The 26,633-nt window shown below is 36.4% G+C and overlaps 1 protein-coding gene across 5 annotated transcripts in view; it reads left to right on the top strand.

The window, feature by feature from the left end:
- The first annotated feature begins 201 nt into the window (after positions 1-201).
- Positions 202-26,633, top strand: part of CYLD (CYLD lysine 63 deubiquitinase) — a 70,550-nt gene continuing 44,118 nt past the window's right edge. For 2 of the 5 annotated variants that reach the window (XM_077898459.1, XM_077898457.1), the window contains exons 1-5: positions 230-368; positions 852-933; positions 7,145-7,796; positions 9,176-9,478; positions 11,572-11,677. In XM_077898459.1, coding sequence (XP_077754585.1) covers positions 7,293-7,796; positions 9,176-9,478; positions 11,572-11,677 — 913 coding nt within the window. In that variant the 5' untranslated portion in view covers positions 230-368; positions 852-933; positions 7,145-7,292. Of the gene's footprint in view, positions 369-851; positions 934-7,144; positions 7,797-9,175; positions 9,479-11,571; positions 11,678-26,633 lie in introns of all 5 variants that reach the window. The other 3 variants (XM_077898458.1, XM_077898461.1, XM_077898460.1) reach the window with 3 other exon arrangements.

Genomic DNA, 26,633 nt, shown 5'->3' with positions numbered 1-26,633 from the left:
GCTCCGCCCCCCCCTCCGCTTTCCCTTTGGCTCGACCGAGCTTGACGGAGCGGAAAGTCCCTTCAGCCGGCTCCGGGCCGGCAGCCATTGGAGGAAGGTCTGTCAGAGGGCCGCCCAATCAGAGCGCGCACAGAGACGGGTCTCGGGCTGTGATTGGCCAGCGCGGCAGCCGCCCCTCCCCCCGCTCCCCTCTTCCCCCCCCGGGGCGGCTCGGAGGCGGGGCAGGTGGGGGCGGGCCCAGGTAGCAGGTTCGGCTGCGCCGCGGCCGCGCGTCGGAGGTAAATATTAAGGCGGTGGGTGTGGGGCGCTGGGGCCGGACCGGGACGCGGGCTAGCGACCCCGGGAAGGGGCGACGCCCGGCCGCCGAGGTGAGTGAGCGAGCGGGCGGGCGGCTGCGCCCCCAGGCGTCCCTCCCCGGCCTCGGGGCGCCTCCAGCTGCCGCCGCGGCCGTCGGGCCCTCGGCGCCGGCCCGTTAGTTGCCCTGGCCCGGAGCCGGCCAGGCCCGCGGGGTGCTGAGCCCGCTGACGTCAGCCCGGGCTCCCCCCCCGGGGCTCCCCCCCACCCCTCCCCGCCCCCGGGCTTCCCGAGAGGGCTGCCGAGCCGGGGGAGCGTGGTCGCCGCCGCCGGGACCTCCGAACAGAGAGGACCTGCCGTGGGAGCCGCGGGGGAGACCTTTACAGATGGGGAAACTGAGGCACGGGCCGCCGGCCGGCCCCCGACGGCCCCCGACGGCCCCGAGAGCCCCGGCTGTCCGTCTCGATCGCTCGGCCTCGGGGTGCTGGTGGCTCCCGTCCAGGAAAGGCAGTCGGGGCTCTGGCCTCGTTAATGGCGTGTTCTGCTTTTTCTTTCAGTTTCCCCCTTTCCAGGGTGAGGATGGTTTCCCACGACCCGGAGTTCTTTAGTTGAAAGGTGCGCTCGCTCTGTCGAAACAAGGTATTCTTTTCCTTCCTTTTGTTTTTCTTTGTAATCGTGTTGAAGATCTGCCCCGGGGGCGGGGGGAATTGGGGAGTCTTGAGAGAAGATAGTGTTTCCTGGATTGGTTTCTCGGCTGGGTCAGCTGCCCGGTTATTCATGTACTTGGCATCTTTTCTATTCCACCCTGTGGCATTTGCATGTTTTAGGGTGGTTGTCATCTTCCAGCCACCCAGCCTTTTAGGCTGTTCAGCCCCCGACGTCCCTGCCCCCCATCCTCTCCCTCTCCCGGGTCTCCCTGCAAAGTTGTGTCCTTGGCTCCGCGGAGGAGCGTTCCCTGCCTCGCTTTTGAATTCGGGCTAATAGAGATCTTAATAAGACTGTTCCTTTTGCAGTCATTGGCTCCGGGAAAAAAAAAAAAAAATCCAGGCCTTGAGGGAGGGTGTTCATTCAAGGGTTGGTGTTCTGCACACCCCCTCACGCCCGGAGTACACTGAATGGCCCCGAGCATTAGGCTGCCAGGCCCCCACCGGGTAGTGGGTGGATTTGAGCGAGAACAGTATTGGGAGAAAATGACTTGCTGCGATTTCTTGTGGAAGTTCGTGTACTGTGAATGTCGGCATCACCCAGAACATTCTCCAGTGTTCTGCTGCAAAATGTTACTTACAGTTATTCCCGTGAAGAAGCCTTCCTGTGGATGATAACTTTTGCGAAGAGCTGATGAGACCAGGGCTGTATTACATAAAACAAACATCATTCAGCAGCAGTCATCTCTTGTGGTCTGGCACGCCTCGACTGTGATTTCTTTCTTTCTTTCTTTTCTTTTTTTTTTTTTTTTGCTTGACTTAATGGAAGTCTTTATCACAAGAAGAGAGAAAGGAAAATCATCCTGCTCGTCAAACGATTAGTATTTTGTTCCTGGTTTCCACACTTTGACCTTAAATTTGTCAAGGTATCCTCATCAGTTACAATTTATAGGCATCGAACATGGTGTGAAGGTCTAGGAAACCAGTTTCAAGTGAACCTCAAAAACAACTTGTTTTTATGATTGTGAATTTTTGATTTGTTTCTTCCCACGTGTGTGACAATGCAGTAGGATGAACATTAGCTGTGACTTCATTTATTCTGAGAAGTAGTATAGTATACTTTTTTTCCCCCCTCTTTTAACCTGGAGGATGCTTTTGATCACTTCAACACCTAGGATGAGGAAATGGCATTTTGATCTTCACTTTTCTCACCTGGGTTAACCAAATTGTTGGTTCGTTTCGCACGTACTGAATGCCCATCACGCGTGAGGCACTGGTTTGGCATGGGAGATACAAGATGAAGGGCTTGGGGAGTTCCCGGTTTGGAAGTGGAGGGGCCGGGTTTAACCCTAGGGAGACTGCAGGGTTCCTTGTTCTTCTGCCATGAATATACATGAATATATATGCAGGAGCCAGACTCTTTTTTTTATTGTATAAATCCCGCTTGTTTTAGGGACTGATGACTCGTGCACTTGGGTTGCAAGTTAGAATGTGGGGAAAGATAAAACTGACTCTTTTCTGATCATGGAATCTCTGTTTTTCTGTTGGTAGCTGTTCAGTAGTATAACAACTTGTTCTTTTAGTGACAGAGATTATTCCTTAAAACGGTGATTATTCTAACTATCCAGAAGCTTTTGGGAAAAGTCCTGTATGTCTTCTTTCTTTGGTATTCGTGATGACTTTCCTGTCTCTTTGCCATTTATAATTGAGGGCAGTATTTGAGTATTGTAAGTTTTATTCTGATTTAGGTAGCCTCCTGTGGTTTTTAGAACAAGTCGGGATATTTGAGAAGATGCAAAAAGGTTCTTGAATTCGATCTTTGTTTTCTGTAGTGAGGTTCTTTGAATAGTATAACCTGATAGCTTGAGAATTGAAAAGACATTGCATTTTCTAGACAACCGTTGTCAATTGTACGTAGTTAATGCTGTTCATCTGTACTATATATTATCTTTTAGAATGTGGTGATTCTGACCTTTAATATTTCTGTATAAAACATATTTCCTGACTATCTTTTTTATTGGATTGACAGAACACTGATAAATATTTGTCTTTCAACCTCTGTCTTGGTCTAATGAATTTATTTTAATACAGTTAAACTCCTGTTTGTTCAGAATCCAGAACCTCAACAAGCTCAGATAACCAGAAATATTTTCAGAATCTCTGTGACTCTGAACCATTCCCTCTTCTCGAATGTTGTCAAAAGAAAGGCTTCCGGTATGGTTTAGGGTTAAATATATCATTGCACTCCACCTCTTTGGTCATCTTCACTCAGTGTTTAGAGTAATTATCGGGATATTCGAAATCACTCAATTTTCCAGTCTGAGATAAGTATGAAGGCATTTAGATGAATCATTTGTGATATATTTACACTCAAAGTGAAGTATACTATTAGAGGCAGTTTTAAGCCAATTAGACCCGAAAGGTAGTAAGAGAACATAAAGTAGGGCAGTTATCATATCTTAAATCTGTCATACCTCTTAGTATCTAACACCGTGCTGAGTGCACAAAAATGTTAAATAAACAAACCTTGATTGATAAAGAACTCATTGACAATGTCATTTAAATCTTTCCCATATAGTCTTTAGGTTTTATTGCTTGGCGTCCTTAAGACTTAATTTAACTGTTACGCATATTCCAGTGAAAGAAGAACGTAGTCGTTCTATTTATTTCTATGGTGGAGTAAAGTCTCTTTATTAACCTGTTTCTGCTGTAATGGCAGTATGTGAGATATTCACAATCATTAAATTTATTATCTTGTATAGCTTTGGAGTCATAAAGTTCCCCATTCACCTTTCTCTAACTATCTGTTGCAATCAAGAGAATCAGTGTTTAATATGGCAATTCCAAACTTACTCTTTCTTAATCTGTGCTTTCTAAAAAAGGAAAGGCATAGCCTTTTTATTTTTGGATAATGCTTTTTAAATATTTTATAAACTTTTGTTCTGGCTGTTTTAGTGGTCTAACATGGTCTAACATGACCCCTGCTTTTATTGAGTTGAAACTCATTCCATTACCCCTTGTGCTAATGCAGGTTAGAGCAAAGCTGCTTCTGTGTGTTCACTATAAAATATGGTTCTTAATAGTGATTGTTAAATTGCCTTCCACCCCTTTTTTTAAAACCATAGGAGTTACATATTAAAGTTTCTGTAGACACTCTCTTAAATGATTAGCAAAAAACATTTCTGTAACCAAATTCATATGAAACATAGCATCCTAATGAATTACATATAATAATCTAATTTTGTCTTGGTAATATATCATGGTGGCCTTTTTAAAAATCATGACATGGGGATCCCTCGGTGGCTCAGCAGTTTAGCGCCTGCCTTCGGCTCAGGGCGTTATCCTGGAGTCCTGGGATCGAATCCCGCATTGGGCTCCCTGCATGGAGCCTGCTTCTCCCTCTGCCTGTGTCTCCACCTCCCTCTCTTTCTCTCTCTCTCTCTCTCTTTCTCTCTCTCTGTTTCTCATGAATAAATAAAATAAAATAAAATAAAAATAAAAAAATAAAAATCATTACATGACTTGTTAAGCTAGAGACCCAATAGAGTAGGAATTGTGGGTATATAATATTAAGATTCAAGGATGTTCTTAATTTTAATATTTGAAGGTATAATTTTTAAAAATTCTAAATAGAATCATCATACTTGAAAAGCAGTTTTTGACCAAAAATATTTAAATACATTTATAAAGAGAACAAAGCAACTCACTTTTTTAGAATTTGCTTTTTGACTATCTCAACCTTCTGAAAGTAACCCAGTGTCCATGCAGTAAAGCCTCTGCGCTTTACTCCTAAAGGCCATTCAGAATTTATACATACTTCTTTGAGCTTTTGTTGCTGGTTTTTTTTTTTTTTTAAACACAAAGACATATTTCATCCCCTGGCTTCTCAGAATTGATTAGAAACAGTAAGTTGGAAAGCAACAAGGCCATAAAATGAGTCAAATGCACACTGTAGAAAACCACAGAAAATGGCTGATTGCAAGGGAAAACCAGGTACTGTAAATCTATAGAAAGGAGACAGAGGACCTCAGCAAGTATAACATCAAGCCTTTGAACACAGTAACAAACATCTTGGTGTAATGAAAATTACATTCATATTGATAATTTGATGATCTAGAAAAGCATATTTCCTTGTTGACATTGGAGAAGAAGTTTATTCAGAAATCACAAATACTTCATTTTGGTACTTTAGAGGAATACAGCCAAATTAAGGCTTTGGGTGACTGGGTAGCCTTCATGAGGGGTTTTGTTTGTAATGATGCCAAGATAGGGGTTTCCACAGGTGTCTTATGTAAGTGGCAAATATAAACTGATTCTACTCCTGCTGAAGTAGATAGTGCCCTCAAGTGGAATTAAGACAACACATTATAAAGAAAGGAGAGAAAGAGAGAACTACTTTACACTAACTCTGTCCCTTTACTGAATGTTGTGTAGATATTTCAGTAATGTTAGTTTAAAGGGATGCCAAACTCTATCCTGTCTTGGGTAACTTACATGTCTCGTTCTGGGTTGTAGAGGGACAGATTTGTATAAAAAACTTGACCAATTCTGGAGTACTTCATTATCTAATGATAACCTTCCTTGTATAGATTTGCCAGATTAGTCATTAAGTTAAATTATTAAATTTAATTTGGTTCTTTAATTAGGAATATTTATTTTTAAAGTCCCAGAATAAAATGGATAAATATGATGCTACTCTCAACTGCTGTTGTTACTCAGAATGGAAATGGATACCTCTACCTCAAAGAAGGATGGAGGGGCACCTGGGTGGCTCAGTCAGTTAAGCATCTGACTCTTGATTTCAGCTCGGGTCATGATCTCAGGGTTGTGAGACCAAGTCCTGCACTGGACTCTGTGCTGGGCATGGAGCCTGCTTGAGGTTCTCTTTCTCTCCCTCTCCCTGTGGGCCCCCCCCAAATAAGGATGGAATAAGTAACTGTATTTAGAAACCCAGTGGCCACGTTCATGTGACAGAAAATACATAAGAACTTTCTTTTTCAGTAAAATAATTAAGATAATGTACTAAATCTTCATTTGATTTAATGAAATTGTATCATTTTTAACCATTGGTTAAAGTAGGGTTGAGAAGGCTATTTTAATTGTGACAGATTAGTATTGTAAAAATTTTAAATGAAAATTTGAAACTGAGAAAGAAATAATCTTTTTGTATTCCTTTCTAGTATAACATAGTTAAAATTGTGGTATAAAAATGTTTTGTTACTGAATTACAGTTATGTTCCTTGTTATGTAGTCCAAGTTTTAGTGGCTACAAAATTGATATTTTTTAAAAGATTTTACTTATTTATTCATGAGAAACAGAGAGAGAGAGAGAGAGAGGCAGAGACACAAGCAGAGGGAGAAGCAGGCTCCATGCAGGGAGCTTGACATGGGACTCAGACTCCGGGTCTCCAGGATCATGCCCAGGGCCGAAGGTGGCACTAAACTGCTGAGCCACCCAGACTGCCCCATACAAAATTGATTTTTAAAGACACTTTTGCTATAATAAGATTTATATTATCTGACTGAAATTTTGAGAAATTAAATGATGGCTCTGATTAATATGATTAACATTTGCCTAAGGACAAAATGTACATGATGAAGAAAATGAAACTGGATCATAGAGTAAATAAATGATCCATTATCAAAATATGGAACACAGATATGAATTGTGCTTAAAGTTTCAGAATATGACTCATCATTTTTTTAATAGAAGATGTTCATCATAATAATTATGGTGGGGGTAACTTTTTACTTAAACTGTGTGTACAGAAGTAACAGCCTTTTTGGTTTATGTGTGTTTTGCCAAAATACAGCAACTTATTCATTTAAGTTAGGCAGGATCTATTAAAAATGCTACTTTTTAAAGTTTAAAAAATGTACATATATATATATACACATGCACATATATATTTAAATATGTATATAATGTTATCTGTTATTAGAATTTGATTTTGTAAATATCATTGCCTTGGAAACAAACATTATTGTATTATGTTTGAAGATACTTTACAATTGGATCTCCTTAATTGAAGATGCAAAAATGATGATAGATACAAATAATGTATGTCTTTTAACCTTTTTAGGTACTTTTGGAAGTATTTCACGTATGTGTGTGTTTTTATTAATAGAATGAGATCTTAAGTCTTTAATCTTAATTTTAGCTCATGTAGAATAAAGTGTAAAGTTTCTTTTTGCTTGTCCTCTAGGCATTTTGCTTTGCTGTCTTTTTACAGCATGGACACCAAATTGCTAAAAACGTGCTTTGGGACTGCCAGTGAATTTATCTTTTGCGGTTTTACTACAAACTTAGTAGTTTCCTTTTTTTTGAGTTAATATTTTGGAGTTAATGTCACAATGAGTTCAGGCTTATGGAGCCAAGAAAAAGTTACTTCACCCTACTGGGAAGAGCGGATTTTTTATTTGCTTCTTCAAGAATGCAGTGTTACAGACAAACAAACACAAAAGCTCCTTAAAGTACCAAAGGGGAGTATAGGACAGTATATCCAAGATCGTTCTGTGGGTCACTCGAGGATTCCTTCTGCAAAAGGCAAGAAAAATCAGATTGGATTAAAAATTTTAGAGCAACCACATGCAGTTCTCTTTGTTGATGAAAAGGATGTTGTAGAAATAAATGAAAAATTCACAGAATTGCTTTTGGCAATTACCAATTGTGAAGAGAGGTTCAGCCTGTTTAAGAACAAAAACAGACTAAGTAAAGGCCTCCAGATAGATGTGGGCTGCCCTGTGAAAGTACAGCTGAGATCTGGGGAAGAAAAATTTCCAGGAGTTGTGCGCTTCAGAGGACCCTTATTAGCAGAGAGGACAGTGTCGGGAATATTCTTTGGAGTAGAATTACTGGTAAGTTTGATAAACTATTTTAGTGAGCTCTGTGTGTGTGTGTTTCTGTGTATATTTGTATGCACACATGTATTCCCCCCCCTTAAATACAATAAAGAAGTTTTTCTAGAAATCTGTAATTTTGATGCTTGTAATTCTTAGGATTTACTTTCTAATGATAAATTGAGATGATGCAAAGATAATACATTGAAAACTTTATAAAAATGACCTACTATAGTAGGAAATACACATCATGTAATTATTCAAGGCTTTCAAATCTTAGAAATTTTAAGTGTGCTAAAAATGAACTCTACCAATTATAATTGAATTATCCTACAAAATTATTAATTACCTTGTGTCATTAGCATATGTAGGTTTCTCATTTTTTTTGTAGTGTGTGCTCTTAAGTAATGAAATGTAGCTATAAGATTTTTAAAAAGATCCAGCAATTTCAACTTGCTTATAGTCGTCCCTCATGACATATGTGAAACTCATCTTGGAATTTATTTCTCCTGAAGATAGAACCAAGAACTCTGTGACACATTTCTGAAATTAATATTAATTCTCAAGAACTTAAATGTCAGTTACATTTTTACATTCTTGTATATAGAATTTCATGCCTTTTTTTTTTTTAAATTTTTTTTTATTTATTTATGATAGTCACAGAGAGAGAAAGAGAGGCAGAGACACAGGCAGAGAGAAGCAGGCTCCATGCACCGGGAGCCCGACGTGGGAATCGATCCTGGGTCTCCAGGATCGCGCCCTAGGCCAAAGGCAGGCGCCAAACCGCTGCGCCACCCAGGGATCCCAGAATTTCATGCCTTATTAGTAATTAAAGTTTTTAAAGCAGTGATTGTAAAACAATTGGAGATTTGAATCTCAGTTATGGTATTTACTAGATGGATTGCCAAATTACTTAACCAAGCTACTTCTCTAAATCTGCTTCTTCATCTGTAAAATAGTGAAACCAGTACATAGCTTGAAGTATTTTTGTTATACACTGATTGAAGAGTTAGCGTGGTGGCTGGCATATAGTAAGTTCTCAGTAAGCAGAGCTAACATGATCATTATTTTAAAGTGATCAAATTTTATGACAAAATTATTGTTCAAATCACAGTGCAGAATCTAGCCAGGCTCTCCCACAGTGGAATTATGATGTAAATTTAATTAATTAATTAATTAATTATATTTCAGCATCAGGTACAGCTTCTTCTTTATTCTTTTCTAGACACTGGAAATTGAGCAGCAGCTGCTAATAATTCTATTTGTTGTGTGTGTCATTTAGAATTTTCCCAGTGATTTCCCCCAAATCCCCAGAGTGGATCATTTTTTCTTATGGATCATCTTTCTCCATCTCTTTATCTATCAATCATTTTTGTCCCTTCTCATTTGAAAACTAGGAAGAAGGTCGCGGCCAAGGTTTCACTGATGGGATATATCAAGGGAAACAACTTTTTCAGTGCGATGAAGACTGTGGAGTATTTGTTGCGTTGGACAAGCTAGAAATCCTAGAAGATGATGACAATGGATTGGAAAGTGATTATGCAGGTCCAGGGGACACAATGCAGATGGAACTTCCCCCTCTGGAAATAAACTCCAGAGTTTCTTTGAAGCTTGGAGAAACTATAGAGTCGGGCACAGTCATATTCTGTGATGTCTTGCCAGGAAAAGAAAGCTTAGGATATTTTGTTGGTGTGGACATGGTAAGAAACTTTTGGAGAATATTATCTTTGTGGATATATCTTATTAGTTTTATGACCAATTTTAGGTACAAATTAAACACTTTGAATATTTAAAATGGACTAATTTGGAATAACTTAAAAAACATCTTCTAATTTATCTTTGGTAAAGGAACATATCAGTATATGGGACAGGAGTCTAGAGAGTTACATTTACTCTTTTTATCCAATTTGAATAAACTGGAATAATGTTTTAATCCTTAAATATGCTCTATGATAGCTGACCAATAAACAGAAAAAAAAAAAAAAAAACCAAACCAAACCACCCGAATGTATTACATTATGTCTTATTTTTCCTTATTTGAAAGGTTTTTAATCCCTTAATCTGTGATTCTCTTTTTATAATATTTTGCAAAATCCTATTGGCCTATCTGATTTTAATGAATAGTGTAAAAATCATGTATGGAAAATACCTGCATAGAGGAGGAACACATTACTTCTTCTTCTTCTTCTTCTTCTTCTTTTTTTTTTTTTTTGAACACATTATTTCTTAAAGGAAAAGTATCTCCTTAGGATGTAACTCAGTCCAAAAATTCTTTTTTTCATTATGGTAAAATATACGTAACATAAAATTTACCATTTTAACCATTTTTAAATTTATAGTTGCGTGGCATTTAATTACATTCACATTGTTTTGCAACCATCACCACTATCTTTCTCCAGAACTTTTCATCACTCCAAACTGGAATTCTGTGTACTTTAAATGCTAACTCCCCATTACTCACTCCTCTCAGCTAGTATTCTACTGGTAGCCAGTATTCCACTTTCTGTCTCTGTAATTTGCCTTTTCTCTAGGTACCTCATATAAGTGGAATCCTACAGTATTTTTCCTTTTGTTCATTGTTTTGTGTCATTTTTAACGTTAGCTTACAATCATATTTGTTCATAATGGAAATATCCCAATATGGCAAGTGGAATGTTACCTGTGGATGTTAAGAAGAGGAGAAGAGAGAGCCTGAGAAGAAGATGTTTATCATAGATTGGAACTATGGATAAGAATTTGTTAGGTAGAAAGAAGTAACTCATACAGAATTATTAAACACTAGAATGAGTTCGGACAGTTTGTGACTAACAGGCTCTTGTACTCACGATGTTTTTAGTGATTATTTTTTCCTCTCTTCAGGGATACTTTTTGGTAGGGGATGAATGTTCTAGCATAAATTTATCTTGTGCTTAGAAATTCTGGGAAATTCTGTTTGATACCCATTAGTTAGACAAACATTACTGTTTAGACAAACATTTGCTGAACATTTGCCATGTAAAAAGTTAGAGCCAGAGTATAAAATGTGTGGGCCCCTCGGGATAGCTAATGATAAAGCACACCTTTAATATTTATTTAGAGGAGAGAGTGTGAGGTGGGTGGAGAGGGGCTGGAGAAAGAAGGCTATTGGTCATGGTTAGTTTCTCTTGCTTCAGATCATTTGGGCCTCATACTTGGTAAAAGCCCTGTAGGCCTTCCCCCCTCCTTAGATGGCAGTCAGGATCATCTTGTTTATTTGGGGCAGGCTGCCTAGAACTTTTCCCCATCAGCTTCTCCTCTTGCCTCTATCTTTCAGTTGGCCTGTGCAAGTGTACATTCCAAACCCCTCTAGTGTGCTCTTTGAAAGGAAAGTTCTGGCCAATGCAATATTTTTCATCTATTTCCATTGTTGTTCATGTGGTGCTCAGGGCATTTGTCTGACTGGCCCATCTCCTAATCTAGCTGTGTGAACAGCACTGATCTACGTGGTGCAACATTGGAACATAAAAAAATTAAATGTCTTCCTATGAAGATGGGTGTTACCATATAGACTAGGGTTTTACTTTCAATTTCTTGCTCATCTATGGGCTTCCTATAACTTGGTTATTCTTGGATCTCATTTTTACCAAAATAAAAAACAAACCAAAAACTTTATTACTGTGGTAATTATTTCTGATATATATATTTTTTCTTTTAGGAGAAATAAACTTGGCCAGTGTAAAATCTTTGGGAAGATCCTTTTCTGGAAAATATAGATTTTCATATTCATGTTTTATTGAGAAGGGCTTAAAATTTTATTCTATTACTTACTTTCTAGGATAATCCTATTGGCAATTGGGATGGCAGATTTGATGGAGTGCAGCTGTGTAGTTTTGCAAGTGTTGAAAGTACAATTCTCTTGCACATCAATGATATCATCCCAGGTATGTTTTCTTGTGTTTATATATATTTTATATATATCAATATAAGGCAGAGTTTCTAAGCTGTGTTTGTTATGAAGATATAAATATAAGCTTCAAGATGCTTTTTGGAACTTGACTTTTTATATTTTGGTATTGTTATTAAATAGAATATCCTTTCTTACCCCCAAATGAAAACAACACTTAAATATTTTTATTTCTGAAAGTAGGGGAGTGTGGAGTGGTATTTATATATTACTAAATTTTCATCTCCCACCTCAGTGGGAGAATAAAAACCCTTTCTGATCATTGGAAGGGTTAGATAATATGATTGAGAACCTGGTTTAAACTAGAAGCCTCTAAGCAGAAGTTGGTCATGTAATATGACCTGATCTACTTGGGGAGAATTCTTGCCGAATGCGCTATGAAATTTCTTCCAGTTTTGAGATGGTGTAATTGATCAGGCTTCGTGTCTGTATAGTCAGAAACAGATCATTCAACTTTACACCTTATACCTTAAAAAAAACCCTTTAACCCTTTAACCCTGGGTGGTGTGGTTGGTTAAGTGTGTCTGACTCTTGGTCTCGGCTCAGGCCATGAGATACAGCCCTATATCGGGCTGTGCGCTCAGCATGGAGTCTAATTGAGGTTCTCTCTCCCTCTGCCCCTCCTGCTTATGCGCTCTCTCTCTCTCTCTCTGTCTCTCACTTTCACATAAGTAAATCTAAAAAAGAAAAAAAAGCCAAAAAACATTAAGCAACCTTTTATTTTTACCTCAAACAAGTAGCACCTAATAGCTGTTGTCAACGAATGGATAAATGCCTATTGATGGTGAAATCAACAGCATTTTGCCCCTGCTCTTAGTAGAATTGCAGTTACAGCCTAGTCAGCTGATAGTAGGTTAATCATGAAACTGACAGGCATTCAGAGGTGGTGCTTTTTATTGAGCATTAGGCAACTATGAATAAATGTCAGAAAGCCCACATCCAGTAGCCACCAATGTATGAATCCATGAATTAGATGACTTGTACTTCTTCACATTCTTGACAAATTTATAAGGTCTTAATTATTTCCGTTTTGCTGATAAAAAACAGGGGTTTAGCTAGGGCTGAGATTGGCGAGGATCAACTAAGTGGTAGAGCCAGAATTCAAATCCAGACCTGTCTGATTATAAAGCTCTGCTCAGTTCAGTACCTCTTCACTCCACATCCTGTGTGTACTCTTTGGATGTGAAGATTTGCATAGAAAAGCATACTCCTCAGCCTCAGAAGGATGCTTGGGAATATTGTTTCCATGGAGATGTATTTTGTCTCTAATTCCATAAAAGCTGGATTTTACTATAGCAGGGATCATAACTGAACAAAAATGATTTTTCTACTTCCAGTATTTTGTTTTTCTCTTCTTCCTGAATTTGACACAGAACACTTTTGAGTTCCTCACAGGTCATTTCAGGTCCTCGGTATCTTTTTTGTAAAAATGAAGGGGCTAATGTTAGATGATCCTTAGGAGTCCTTCTAGCCTGCACTGTTTGCCCTTCCTTTCCCTGTTGGCCTGGCAAGTAATAAGTGCTTGTTTTGCCGAGTTGAGAAATGCTTTCTACTTTAGCTTTTAGCTTTGCAGCATGAGTATGTTAATTTAATTGGAGGTATGGGATTCAAATAATAGCTTTATTTCGATTTCGCTTTGTAAAAGTCTGGCATACTTGGCTTTTCTTGAATTTTAGACTGAACATTCGTATACCTACCACCAAGATTCTACAGTGAACATTTTATTTTACTTGTGTTTCTCATGTATCCATCCCTCTATCCATGCACTAATCCATCTTATTTTTGTATACATTTCAGAATAAGTTACAGACATCTGTATATTTCCTCTTAAAAACTTCACACATATAATTAACTAGAGAGAAGTTTAGGGTATTTTTCCTTTTGAGATAAAAGACATACATGTAGTGAAATGCATGTTGTGTCATTTGAGTTTTGACTAACACATTTACCCTTGGATTAAAAACCCTTATGAAGTCACTAAAATAACATCTAATAAGAAAGATATTTGTATCTCTCAAATCAAAATAATAAAAAACTACAGTAAGATACCTCATTTCCATTCTGTCTCCCGACTTCAGTTGCTTCCTTACCCCATCTCTCACCTCCCACTATTTTTATTAGTTTTTTGAATATCTTTCCAGAATTTCTTTGTACAATATAAATACATATTTTCCCTTCTCTTTTTATATAAAAAACATACTATTTACAGTGTTTTGCACCTTGTTTTATTCTCTTAAATTTGTATCTTGGAACTCTTTGTATATTTGACTAGAGAAGTTCTTGATTTTTTTTTTTTTTACGGTGTATAATTTTCCATTGTATTTATTTAATCAGATTCCTACTGATATATATTTGGGTTGTTTCTAACCTTTACAAACAATGCTGTGATACCCTTGTCCATATATGTTTCCCACATGTGCCAGCAAATTGATAGGACAAATTCCCAGAAGTGGGGTTGTTTGTTGGAAAAGTCCATACATTTGTATTGTTCTAGATACTACTGAATTGCCTTAAGCCATTCATTCTTACATTCAATTACATTCTTACCAGCGGAATATGAGAGTGACTTTTTTTTATATCCTTACCATGAGAATATGTTGTTAAATTTTTCTCCCAGTCTGAGAGGTGAAAAATATATTTCAGTATAGTTTTAATTTCCATTTCTCTTATGAATGAGGTTAAGCATCTTTTCATATGATTAAGGGCAATTAGTATTTTTCTTTCTGTGAACTGTGTATGCATACCTTTGTCTTTTTTTTTTAAATGGGATTGTTGGTCTTTTTTTTCCCCAATTTCTTTTTTTATGTGTTAGGGAATTAAACTCTTTTGTAATAGGAGATGTGAATGTTCCCTACTTGGAACTCTAATTTGTCATTAGTCCTTTTTTATCTGGCTGCCCTCATTTTTCAAAATTGTGGTAAGATAAATGTAACAATATTTGCCATTTTAACCATTTGTAGGTGTACAGTTCAGTGACATTAAATACATTTACTGTGATGTGATACCATCACCACTATCTTTTTCAAGACCTTTTCATCATCTCAAATAGAAACTCTATACCCATTAAGAAATCACTCCCTTCCCTCAGCCTTTGGTAACATCTATTCTCTACTTCTTGTCTTTATGAATACTTTATATAAGTGGAATCATATAATATTTGCCCTTTGTAAATGTCTTATTTCACTTAGTGTAATATATTTTGACTTGGATTTAGGTGGGTTTTTTTGGCATGCAGAATTTTAAAATTTTTACATAAGTGAATTATCAGATTTGTTTAATGGGCTGTATATTTATAACTCCAAGGTTATAAAGGAATTCCCCCATGCCTTCTTCCAGTACTCTTGTGATTTTGGATCACAAATATATACATATATATATATTATATATATATATTTGATCCATTTTTATTTCATGTAGTGTATAATGTGATATATGGATTGGCCTTAGTCTCCCCTCCCCCAGATAGCTATCCAGTTGTCCCAACATTTTTTAATTAAAAAGGTCATATTTTTCCTGCTCCTTTGCGATGCCACTTTTACCATATTCAGTGCCCACATATGCTATGGTGTATTTCTAGACTTTCTGTTCTGTCTGTTTATGCTTCAGTACCAAATCATTTTTAATGATTCTTTATAATCTGTTTCAGTATGAGTGCTAGTCCTCATTGCTCTTCTGAATTTTCCTGCTATGCCACATTATCATCTAAAAGGTTAATAGACATATTTAAATCTATAATCCACCTAGATTTGATTTTGTGTAGGATGTGAGGTACATTAATCCAATTTGATCCACCATGCTTGCTGTGTATAAATCAAGTTTCAACACAGGTATATACACAGGTATATATGGATCTCTTTCTAGGCTCTACTCTTTTCCTACACTAAGACTTACAGGCCTTCATTATCCTAGCTTTACGAGAAGCCTTCTAGCTGGAAGAGTACCTTTCCCCTTATGTTTTTTTTCGCAATGAGTGTCTTGGTTGTTGTTGGCCCATGCCTCTCCATTGTCAATTTAACAATCGGCTTCTTAAATATTATAGGAGAATTCAATGGGATTTTGATTGGAAATGTAGTTAAGCTGTAGAGTCATTAGAGAAGAATTTTTATCTACATGAACATTGCATTTCCCTTTCAGTACATTTCTCCATTTCTTGCATGCATTCTGATATGTTATAAAGTAAAACATATTTTCTAACAATTTTTTGTGGTATATAGAAATACAGTCAACTTTAGAAAGAACAGTTGTATTGAAATCTAATTCACATACCATATAATTCCTTCATTTAAGGTGTACCATTCAGTGTGTTTTAGCATATTTACAGATACATGCAGTCATCACTATAGTTAGTTGTAGAACATTTCCATCACCTCACAAAAAAACCCTCTACCTTTTAGCTATCCCTCCACTATCCCTTCCTCCTCCTTAGTCCTAACCAAATGCTGATCCACTTTCTATCTCTATGTTTATCTGGACATTTGGACATTTCATGGAAATAGAATCATATAATATGTGTTTTTTTTGTGATTGGCTTCCTTCACTTAGCATAATGTTTTCACGGTTCATCCATATTGTAGCACGTGTCAGTACTTTATTCCTTTTTATGCCTGCATAACATCCCATCATATGGGTGTACTACATTTTGTGTATCCATTTGTTGATGGACACTTGAGTCCCTTCCATCTTTTGCTATATACAGTGCTGCTACAACATTTACATACACATTTTTGAGTAGATGTATGCTTTTATTTTTCTGGGCATATATCTAGGAATGGAATCGCTGGGTCATTTGGTAACTCTGTGTTTAATCATTTGTGGAACTGGCCGACTGTTTTCCAAAGCAGCCCTACCACTTTACATTCTTACCAGCACTGTATGAGAGTTCTGATTTTTTCACATCCTTGCCAACATTGATTATTATCTGAGTTTTTGGCTCTAGCCATCCTAGCAGGTTTGTTAACTCAGTTGACTTTTGTGTGCTGAGTTTTGTTGCAAACAATCTTACTGAAGTCTCATTAAATTTTCAATTTATCCACATAGATTCGTTTTTTTAGTAATCAGTCATTATCCTCTGCAAATACTAGTAGTTTAACTCTTCCTTCTAATCCTTATATCTTTTATTTTTAAAATCTAGTTTCTTACCTTAATGTCCTAGCTCCAAGAACCTTTTTCTACATACTGAGTAGAAGTCGTCATATCAGCCATCTTGGTCTTACTCCTGCTCTCAGAGGGAGTGCTTTCAGCATTTCACTATTAAGTGTGATCTTTGCCCTAGGATTTTATTGTTGCAGTTGTCACTTATCAGGTTTGAGAGGTTACCTACCATTCCCTGTTTTCTAAGAGTTTTATCCTGAATGGATGTTGAAGTTTATCAAACTTTTTTGTCTACCTATTGACATAATCCTGTATTTCTTTTCTTTTAATCAAGTTTCCTAATATTAAATCAGCCTTACTTTTCTGATCTAAATCTAGCTTCATCCTAGTCATACATTTCTTGGTCCAGTTTGCTAAACTGCACATTTTAAAATTTTTGAACAAATTTGCATTGCATGTTTAATTTTTTTTTTAATTGTAAAAATAGCATGTGTTTAAATTTAAAATGGTCTTTTTCCATAGTGGCAAAGTGCATATAACATTTACCATCTTCACCATTTTTAAGTATACAGTTCAGTGGCATTAAGCACATTCATCTTGTTATACAGCCCTTATTACCATTCATCTCTGCAACAGTTTTCATCTTGTAAAACTGAAACCCTACACCCTCAACAGTAACTCCCTAATGCCCACCCTTAGCCTCTCTGCAAACACTTATCCTACTTTCTCTCTTTCTGATTTTGACTATTCTGAGTACCTCATATAAGTGGAATCATGCAGTATTTGCCTTTTTATGACAGGCTTTTTTCACTTAGTGTAACGTCCTCAAGGTTCCTCTGTGTTGATACATGAGTCAGAATTTCCTTCATTTTTAGGCTATGTAGTATTCCATTATGTATTATATACCACATTTGTTTATCTGTTTATCTCTTGATGGATACTTGAGTTGCTTTCATGTTTTAGCTATTGAAAATAATGTTGCTCTGAACATGGGTGTAAAAATAATCTCTTTGAGACCCTGCCTTCAGTTCTTTCGGGGATATACCAAGAAGTGGAATTACCATTATATGGTAGCTTGATTTCTAATTTTTTGAGGAGCTACCAAGGTTTTCCACAGTGCCTGACCATTTGGCATTCCTACCAACAATGCACAAGTTTTCCGGTTTCTCCACATCTTTACCAACATTTATTTTGTTTTCCTGATAATAGCTATTTTAATGGGTGTGAGGGTGTGAGGGTGGTTCCTTGAATTATGGTGGTTTCTTAAATTATGTAGAAAACAAAATGTAGAGTTACCAACCAAAGTTACAATAATACGAGCTTTTAGACTAATTGTTTTTTTTTTTTTTAAATGGATTAGTTTCTCTCTCTCTTTTTAAAGATTTTATTTATTTATTTATGAGAGACCCAGAGAGAGAGAGAGGCAGAGACATAGGCAGAGGGAGAAGCAGGCTTCCTGCAGGGAGCTCCATGAGGGACTTGATCCCAGGACTCTGGGATCATGCCCTGAGCCAAAGGCAGATGCTCAACCACTGAGCCACCCAGGCATCCCAATGGATTAGTCTCTTAAAGCATGTAAAGAACAAAAGGTAGTGTTATAAACTGTTGTTTACAGTAATACTAGTTTTTATAATTGCCAATGTATTTACCTTTATTGAGATCTTTATTTTCTTCATATGCCTTAAGGTTACTGTCTAATGTCCTTTGATTTCACCGTGCATGGCTTCCTTGAATATTTCTTGTAGGATAGATGTAGTGGAAACAAATTCCCTCTGTTTATGTTTATCTGGAAATATCTTAATTTTTCCCTCACTTCTGAAGGACAGTTTTGCCCGATATAGGATTCTTGGTTCACAGTATTTTTCTTTTATCCCTTTGAATACCTTGGCCTACTGTCTACTGGCCCCCAAAGTGTTTCATGAGAAATCTGTATATGTCTTTATTGAGGGTCCCCTTGTATATGACAAGTTGATGCTCTCTTGCTACTTTTAAGAGTCTGTGTTTGTCTTTGGAAAGTTTGATTCTAATGTGAGAATCTCTTTAATTCCTCTTACTTGGTGTTTGTTGAGCATGTTGGATGTTATTATTTTTGCTCTCGTCAAGTTTGGGAAGTTTTTATCCAGTATTCTTCAGCTAGTCTCTGTCTCTGTCTCTTTTTCTGGGACTCCCACAGTGTTCATGTTGATCTGCTTCAGGGTGTTCCACAGGTCCCTTGGGTTCTTAATTTGCATTTCCCTCATAACTATGGATGTTGAACACCTTTTCATGTCACCTGTTGACCATATGTATGCATTCTTTTGAAAACTGTTTAGTTGCTTTGCCCATTTTTAAATCAGGATGTTAGTTTTTTGCTATTGAGTTGTATGAAATCTTAATCTTACATATTTTGGATATTAATGCCTTAATAGTTCTATTATTTCCAAATATTTTCTCCCATCCTGTAGGTTGCCTTTTTACTTACCAATGAAGCTGTGCAGAAGCTTTTTAGTTTGGTGTAGTCTCATTAATTTATTTTTGCTTCTGTAGCTTGTGCTTCTCTTGTCCTACCCGGTAGTTGTGAAGGGTAGTTTGCAGTCAGGAAGTATAATGCTTCTGCCTTTGCTCTTCTTTCTCAGGATTGCTTTTACTATTCAAAGTCTTTAATGGAAGTGTTATTTTTTAATGATTTTTTTCCACTGAATCTTTGTTTTTAAAGGTTTTGGCATAACATTCTTAAGATCTCTTATTTTCTGTTAAATCTCAGCAGTATCTGCAGTTGTGTTCTTCTTTTCATTCAAAAAATTGGTCTATCTTTAGGCTTTCTTAATCCTTTCTAGACATTTGTTTTCTATTTTAGGAATTTCTGTTCTTCAAATTATTTTTTTGGATCTGTTGTTTTTCTAACTCCTTTAAATAGTTTATTAATTTTTAGTTTTTTCTAGTGTAAAGCATCTAAGGATATAGGTTCTTTGTACCTACATTCCACAAAACTTAATATGTGATTATCTTGTTATCATTAAATTGAAGCATTTTATAATTTCCCATGATTATTTTAATGTAACTCATGTGCCCTTTTAAAATATGATTTTAAATTTTTAAGTGACTTTTTAGTCATTACGATTTTTTAAAATTCAATTGCTTTATGATAAAAGAATATGATACCAATCCTTTGACATTTGTTGAGGCTGACTTTATGGCCTAGTACATGATCAGTTTACAGGATATTCTGTGTGGACTTGAAAAGACTGTGTTTGCTCCAATTGTAGCTGCATGCATTGCATGCATATTTTATATGTCCCTTAGACCAAGCTAATTTATTATGCTATTCAAATTTTATGGATCATTCTTGAGTTTTTAATTGCTGGATCTATCAGTTACTGAACAAGGTATGTTAAAACTTCCTAACACAATGATGGATTTGTTAATTTCTTCTTAATTCTATAAGGGTTTGCTTAAATTTTGAAATAGTTATTTGCTGCATACAAGTTTAGAATTTTTAAGTACCTAGAGTCTGGAATTGTTATATCTTCCAGGTAATTTGAACTATTTATGGTTATATAATCTGTCTATATAGAGAGAAAAAGAGAGGGAGAGGGGAAAAAGGCACTACCTTCATTGCTACTGATTCTTTTTGCCTTAAATTCTTTTATATGGAGTGGATAGATTTTCTTTTGGTTTGTATTTTCCAGGTGTTTCTCTTTTCAGTCACTTATTTGTTTGTTTCAATCGCTTATTTGTTTTAGGTATGTCCCTTATGATAGTGTATAGTGAGAAATCACTTAACTATAAAGAGCAAACCAACGGAGAGATGCTGGAGGGAAGGTGGGCAGGGGAGGATGGGCTAGATGGGTGGTGGGGACTAAGCATTTTTTTCTTAACTAGTTTGGCAATTTTTGTACTTTACCTGAAGATTTAATCTATTAATACTTATCATTACTGATAATTGGATTTATTTCTACTATCTTATTGTTTTCTATTTGCCCTAATTTTCTGCTTTATACCTACTGTGTTATTGGATTGAGATGTTTTCTCTCCTTTTCTTCATTTTATCCCACTTCCTTTTTTTAAAACAGCATATAATTTTAAAAAATCTATACTGATGATCTTTGTCTTTTCTTTGTTGTGTAATCTATTAACATTTAATGTAATTATTGGTATTATTGAGTTTAGAACTATAATTTTATTATCTGTTTTTTATTTGTCCCTGGTTTTCTTTCCTCTTATATTATTTTTTACCTTTTTTGCAGATTATTTGAAAAATTTTAAGAATTCTGTGTTAAATTTGTTGGCTTCTTAGCTGCATTTCATTGTCATATTGCTTTTAGTACTTTCTCCAAGGATTAGAATAGATATCCTTAATATTTTAGTGTTGTTAGGGTTGTACAACCTTATGTAAAATGTAGATGACTTGCTACTATGTCAGTTTTTACCTCTTCCCCATTTCTTTATGCTATTGTCATGTACATTACATCTATGTACATTAAAAACTCACAAGAAAATGTTCTATATATCATCATATATATTTTAAAGAAATTGAAAGATCCAGGTATCCACCTTTTAACATTTTCATTCATCCTGAAGAACTTCTTTTATTGTTTACTGAATTACAGTTCAGTAAACAAAATTTACTGTATTTATTGTGCCTTCATATTTGAAGGATATTTTGAGTGTATATAGAACTCTAGTTTGGTATTTTTTCTTTTCATTCTGTTTTCCAGCATTTTCTGACCTCCATAGTTTCTGGTGAACGTCAGTTGTCATTTAAATCATCCCCCTTTATGTAATGCAATATGTTGTTTTTCTCCGGGAGCTTTGATGATTTCTCCTTATATTTAGCTTAACAACTGTTTAATTGTGATGTCCTTTGCATAGTTTTCTTCATATTTATCCTGCTTGGAGTTTACTAAACTTCTTGGATATGTAAATTTATATCTTTTAACAAAGTAGGAAATATTCTGATCATTATTTCTTCAAGTGCTTTCTTTGTCTCTTTCAATCTTCCTTCCTTCTGTGGCTTCATATTGATACATGTTGGAATATTTGGTATTGTGCCTACAGTCCTTGAGGCTCTTATTATTTTTTTCATACTTTTATGTATCTGTTCTTTACATAATTTCTACTGTTCTATCTTGAATTTTACAGATTTCCCCTTCTCTTGTCTACATTGTGTTTTTAGGGATAAAATTCATTCATCCAATGAAATATTTTTTCAGATATTGCCTTTTATGTTTCTAGAAGTGTTTTTAAGACATCCATCTTGTTCTTTTTCATTTGTTTCTTTAAATAGTTTTAATTTCTCTGGTGAGATATTGCTGTCTTCTTCACTGTGAACATATTTTCTTTTTCCTCATTAAGCATAGTTATAATAGTTCCTTTAAAATTCTTCTTCACTGCCAATTCCAACATCAAAATAGTCTATGGATTGGTATCCATTGTGGTTTTTTCTTTTGAGAATGGGTCACAATTTCCTTTTTTAAAGTATGTTGAGCAGTTTTGGATTATATCCTTGTATTGTCCCCTTCTTTTAAATTTTGAGTCTCCTTCATAATCTGCCTGTTTCGCTTTCTTTTTTCTTTCTTTTTTTTCTTCTTCACTCTCCAGTGCCTGTAGGTAGTTTTTATGTGTTTTGTCAAAGTTTAAATCTATTATTTCAGTAGAAGAGGCCTGGTATGAGCTTACTCCATCATAACAGCTTTATTTTTAAATATATATTTTGGAATATGGAGCACATTTATTCAAGAAAAAGGGGGATTTCTCTGGGTAGGTATGATGGGTTTTATGATTGATTATATTTTATAGTTTTTTCCCCTTATTTTCAAGTTTTTATGTAAATTTCAGTTAGTTAACATACAGTGTACTATTAGTTTCAGGTGATTCATCATTTACATACAATACCCAGTGCTCATCACAAAGGGCTCTCCTTAGTAATACCCATCACCCATTTAAGTTTTTGATTCAAATACAAATACAGTGTTGTTTCATACTAGAACTATTGAATTTTTAAGTTTTTTAAAAAATTGTTTTTAAGCTTTAATACAAAAGCTTAGGTCAGCTTTAGGTCATTTCATTTCTAAGCCAAGTAGGTCTCAACCTTGGGTGATTTTGACCCCGGGGAATGTTTTGCAATCTCTGGAGACATTTTTGATTATCATATTTGGGGTGGGAGTATACTACTTGAACTGAGTAGGTGGAGACAGAGATGCTGCTAAGTAAACATCCTACAATGCAGTAGAGCAGCCCCCACAACAGAACATGATCTGGTCCAACATGGCAGTATTGCTGAAGTTGAAAAATCCTGTCCTAAACAAATTCTGTGAATTATGCTACTTTTATAATGTTAACTTGCTGGATGGCTAAGGGGAATCATTTGTAAAATAAAGTTTCTTTCATTATTAGAGTGTTCTTATGGGGGTAGCCAATTCTGTGCTAATGTTGTTTCTCCAAAATCACATGGATAATTGTAATTTAACTTGTCTGACCAAATAAGATACGTTTGTGGGTTTCCATAAAACAGACTCCTAACTATAAAGAGCAAACCAACGGAGAGATGCTGGAGGGAAGGTGGGCAGGGGAGGATGGGCTAGATGGGTGGTGGGGACTAAGGAGGGCACTTTTGATGAGCACTGGGTGTTGTATGTAAGTGGCAAATCACTAAATTCTATACATGAAGCCAATATTACACTTTATGTTAACTAACTGGAATTTAAAAAAAAATAATAAGGCTACAAAAAAAGTTTCCAAAGGGTGCTTTTGAAAAACTCAAAACCTTATTAGTGTAATCGTCCTTTTTTACCTACCTTCAGTGAATTTCTTTGAATTTTGCATTTTACAAGTGAATATAATTCATTACACTGAGTAAATTGGGAGACTAGAGAGAATACTAGTTTAGTATTATAATTTTAGAAAGGAAAAGATACCTGAAATATGAGGTTGGCTTCTGTATAATTGATTGTGTTTCTCTTAGTCTGCAGTAGAATAAAGACTTGAAATACCTCCCTACCGCTCCCCCCCCTCCCCCAGCCAAACTCTAGAGCTGTATTTCTGTATGTTTTTTTCCATGTCTCAGTCTGGTTTGAAATGTAAATGATCTTGGGTTCTACAGTAGCACTTAAAAAGAAATGAAAGGAAAAGCTACCATTTCTATTTTTCCTATGATGGAATTCTATATGACCTGACAAAGGAATTCTTTAATAGTATTTATCTTCAAAAACATTTACAATTCTGTTTTGTTTAAATACTAATGTAGGATTAAAATAATAAAAATTAGTTACACGAATCTCTTGGGAATCACCTGTCAGGCACACTTTGATCTTCTAGATCAGTGGCTCTCATTGTCATTATTCTTGGCTCTCAGAGCAGCGACAAGAAAGGAAATAATGCTTTATTTTTTCCTTTTAAAGCTTAGTTTCATAAACCTTGAATAGAAGATAATTAAGAATGATACCAGCTTTTATAATGTAATACACAAATTATACTTTTTGCCAACAAAATAAAGCTCATAAATAGACTTAAAAAGTAAAGTTGTCTACATGAAAATTAGTTGCTTTGAGTGAATTTTCATCTGTATTTCATGTCATCATTAACATCCCTTTCTGGGGAGACAAGAGAGTCATAGTGGCTCCTTTAGTTCCTTAGTTTCTTTTTCTTGCCCAATTACCTTCATTTGTAGGACAAAATTAATATTCCCAGCAGTTAAAACTGTTTTGAAGCAGTTCAACAGCTGCTGAGATTAGGAAAGAATTCATCTCCCATCAATTACTTGTTATGGTGGGCTTTGGAAGAATATCTTTGATTAAAAGAGGCAAGGGTCTTCGATCTGTTTTAAAGTTTTTCCCTCTTCATTTCTGCTTCAAATGTTAACAACTCTAACATAGCTAATTTGACGTGTTCACGTTCTTAAAGCTGTTGTGATGGAGCATATCGTTTAGCGCCACCCTGAAATTATACATTTCTGCTTTTTCTAGTCCAGTCTGTGTCTTCTTTTTTTAGTGTTGGAGGTTGGGAATGTAATGCAAATTTTCCTTTTTAGATTATGCAGTGCATGCACATTTACACAGAAATTGAAAAGGGTATGTGAGATCTTCCCCTCCCAACACTGACCCCCAACTACCTACTTTTCTTCTATGTCTTTCTTTTTTTTTTTAAGTTTTTATTTAAATTCCAGGTAACACAGTGTAATATTAGTTTCAGGTGTACAATTTAGTAATTCAGCATTTCCATACAGCACCTGGTGCTTGTCACAAGTGCCCTCTTCCACCCTCTTCACCTATTTTACCCATCCCACCACCTACCTCCCCTCTGGTAACCCTCAATTTGTTCTCTACCTCTTCAGTTAAAAAAGAGTCTGTTTCCTGGTTTGCTTCTCTCTTTTTTTCTCCCTTTGCTTATTTGTTTTGTTTCTTAAATTCACTGCAATCAAGATAGCATATCTATTACCTACAAGGATGCCCTTTGTGATTATTTCCTCCCACTTCCACTGCCTGCCCTGCTCCACCCCCCACACCCCGCATATTCAGGCAATCACTGATCATCTTCATGTTAGCATACATTTGTCCACATTTTTTGGAATTTTATAGATGTGCAGTAACTCAAGCTGTACTCTTTTTTTGGTCTGACTTCTTTCATTCATTATAATTCATTTTGACTCATCCATGTGTCTTTTTTATTCCTGAAAACTATTTCATTCTTGATGGTCTATAATTTTATATGTATGTTTTATAAGTATATTATTTAATGTATGTTAATATGTAATATATAGTTTATATATTACTTAATATATATTAATATAACTATTAAATATATTTTACATATATCCTCAGTTCTTGCTAATGTTTAGTCTTTGACCCAAATTCCTGACACAGAGTTCCTAAATCCCTTAGAATGTCCTGGGTGATAGGAATGTCTTCTTTTCTAATGAGGTGATTCTTGGTGGGCTCCTGGATGGGGGCTGGTCACTGGAAAGACCAAGCTATGATTAGAAGCTTCAACTTTCAGCTCCAGTCCCCATCTTCTAGAGAGGGGAAAAGGGTGAGAGGCTGGAAATGGAGTCAATAATTGATCATTCCTGCTTGATGGGGTCTCTATAGAAATCCCTAAAGTACAAGGTTTGGACAGCTTTCAGGATGCTTGAACCACATGGAGAAGCCAGGAGGGTTTTGCTCTGGGAAAGGGCATGGTAGCTCTGTGCCCCTTCTTTCCCCACAGCCTTACCCTAAGTCTCTCTCTTTTTTAAAAAAATATTTTATTTATTTATTCATGAGAGACAGAGAGAGAGAGAGAGAGAGAGAGAGAGAGGCAGAGACACAGGCAGAGGGAGAAGTAGGCTCCTTGCAGGGAGCCTGACTTGGGACTCAATCCAGGGACTCCAGGATCATGCCCTGGGCCAAAGGCAGGCGCTAAACCACTGAGCCACCCAAGCGTCCTACCCTTAACCTATTTATCTGGTTTTTAGTCTGTATAATTTATTATGTCCCTTATAATAAAATGGTAAATGTAAGTATTGCCGTTAGTTCTATGAACCATTTTAGCAAATTATGTAACCCAAGGAGGGAGTCCTAGGAACCCTGGTTTGTAGTTGATCAGTCGGTAGTACTATAGACAACCTGGAACTTGTGACTGGTGTTGCAGTGAGGACAGTCTTTGGGACTGAGCTCTTAAGGTATGGGATTTGCCTCTGGCTCCAGATAGTGTCAGAATTGAATTTTAAGACACCCAGTTGGTGTGGGAAAACTCCCTACACGCTTGGTGACCAGAAGTGTCAAAAGTGTCGTATGAGAGTAAAGGAAAAGACACTGTATGTTTTTCCCTTTAAACATATGGATATACCAGTTGATTTATCTGTTCACTCGTTGATGGACATCTGG

Source organism: Canis aureus, chromosome 5, assembly GCF_053574225.1.
Source record: "Canis aureus isolate CA01 chromosome 5, VMU_Caureus_v.1.0, whole genome shotgun sequence".
NCBI classification, from domain to species: domain Eukaryota; kingdom Metazoa; phylum Chordata; class Mammalia; order Carnivora; family Canidae; genus Canis; species Canis aureus.
This window is presented reverse-complemented; position numbering and strand designations above follow the sequence as displayed.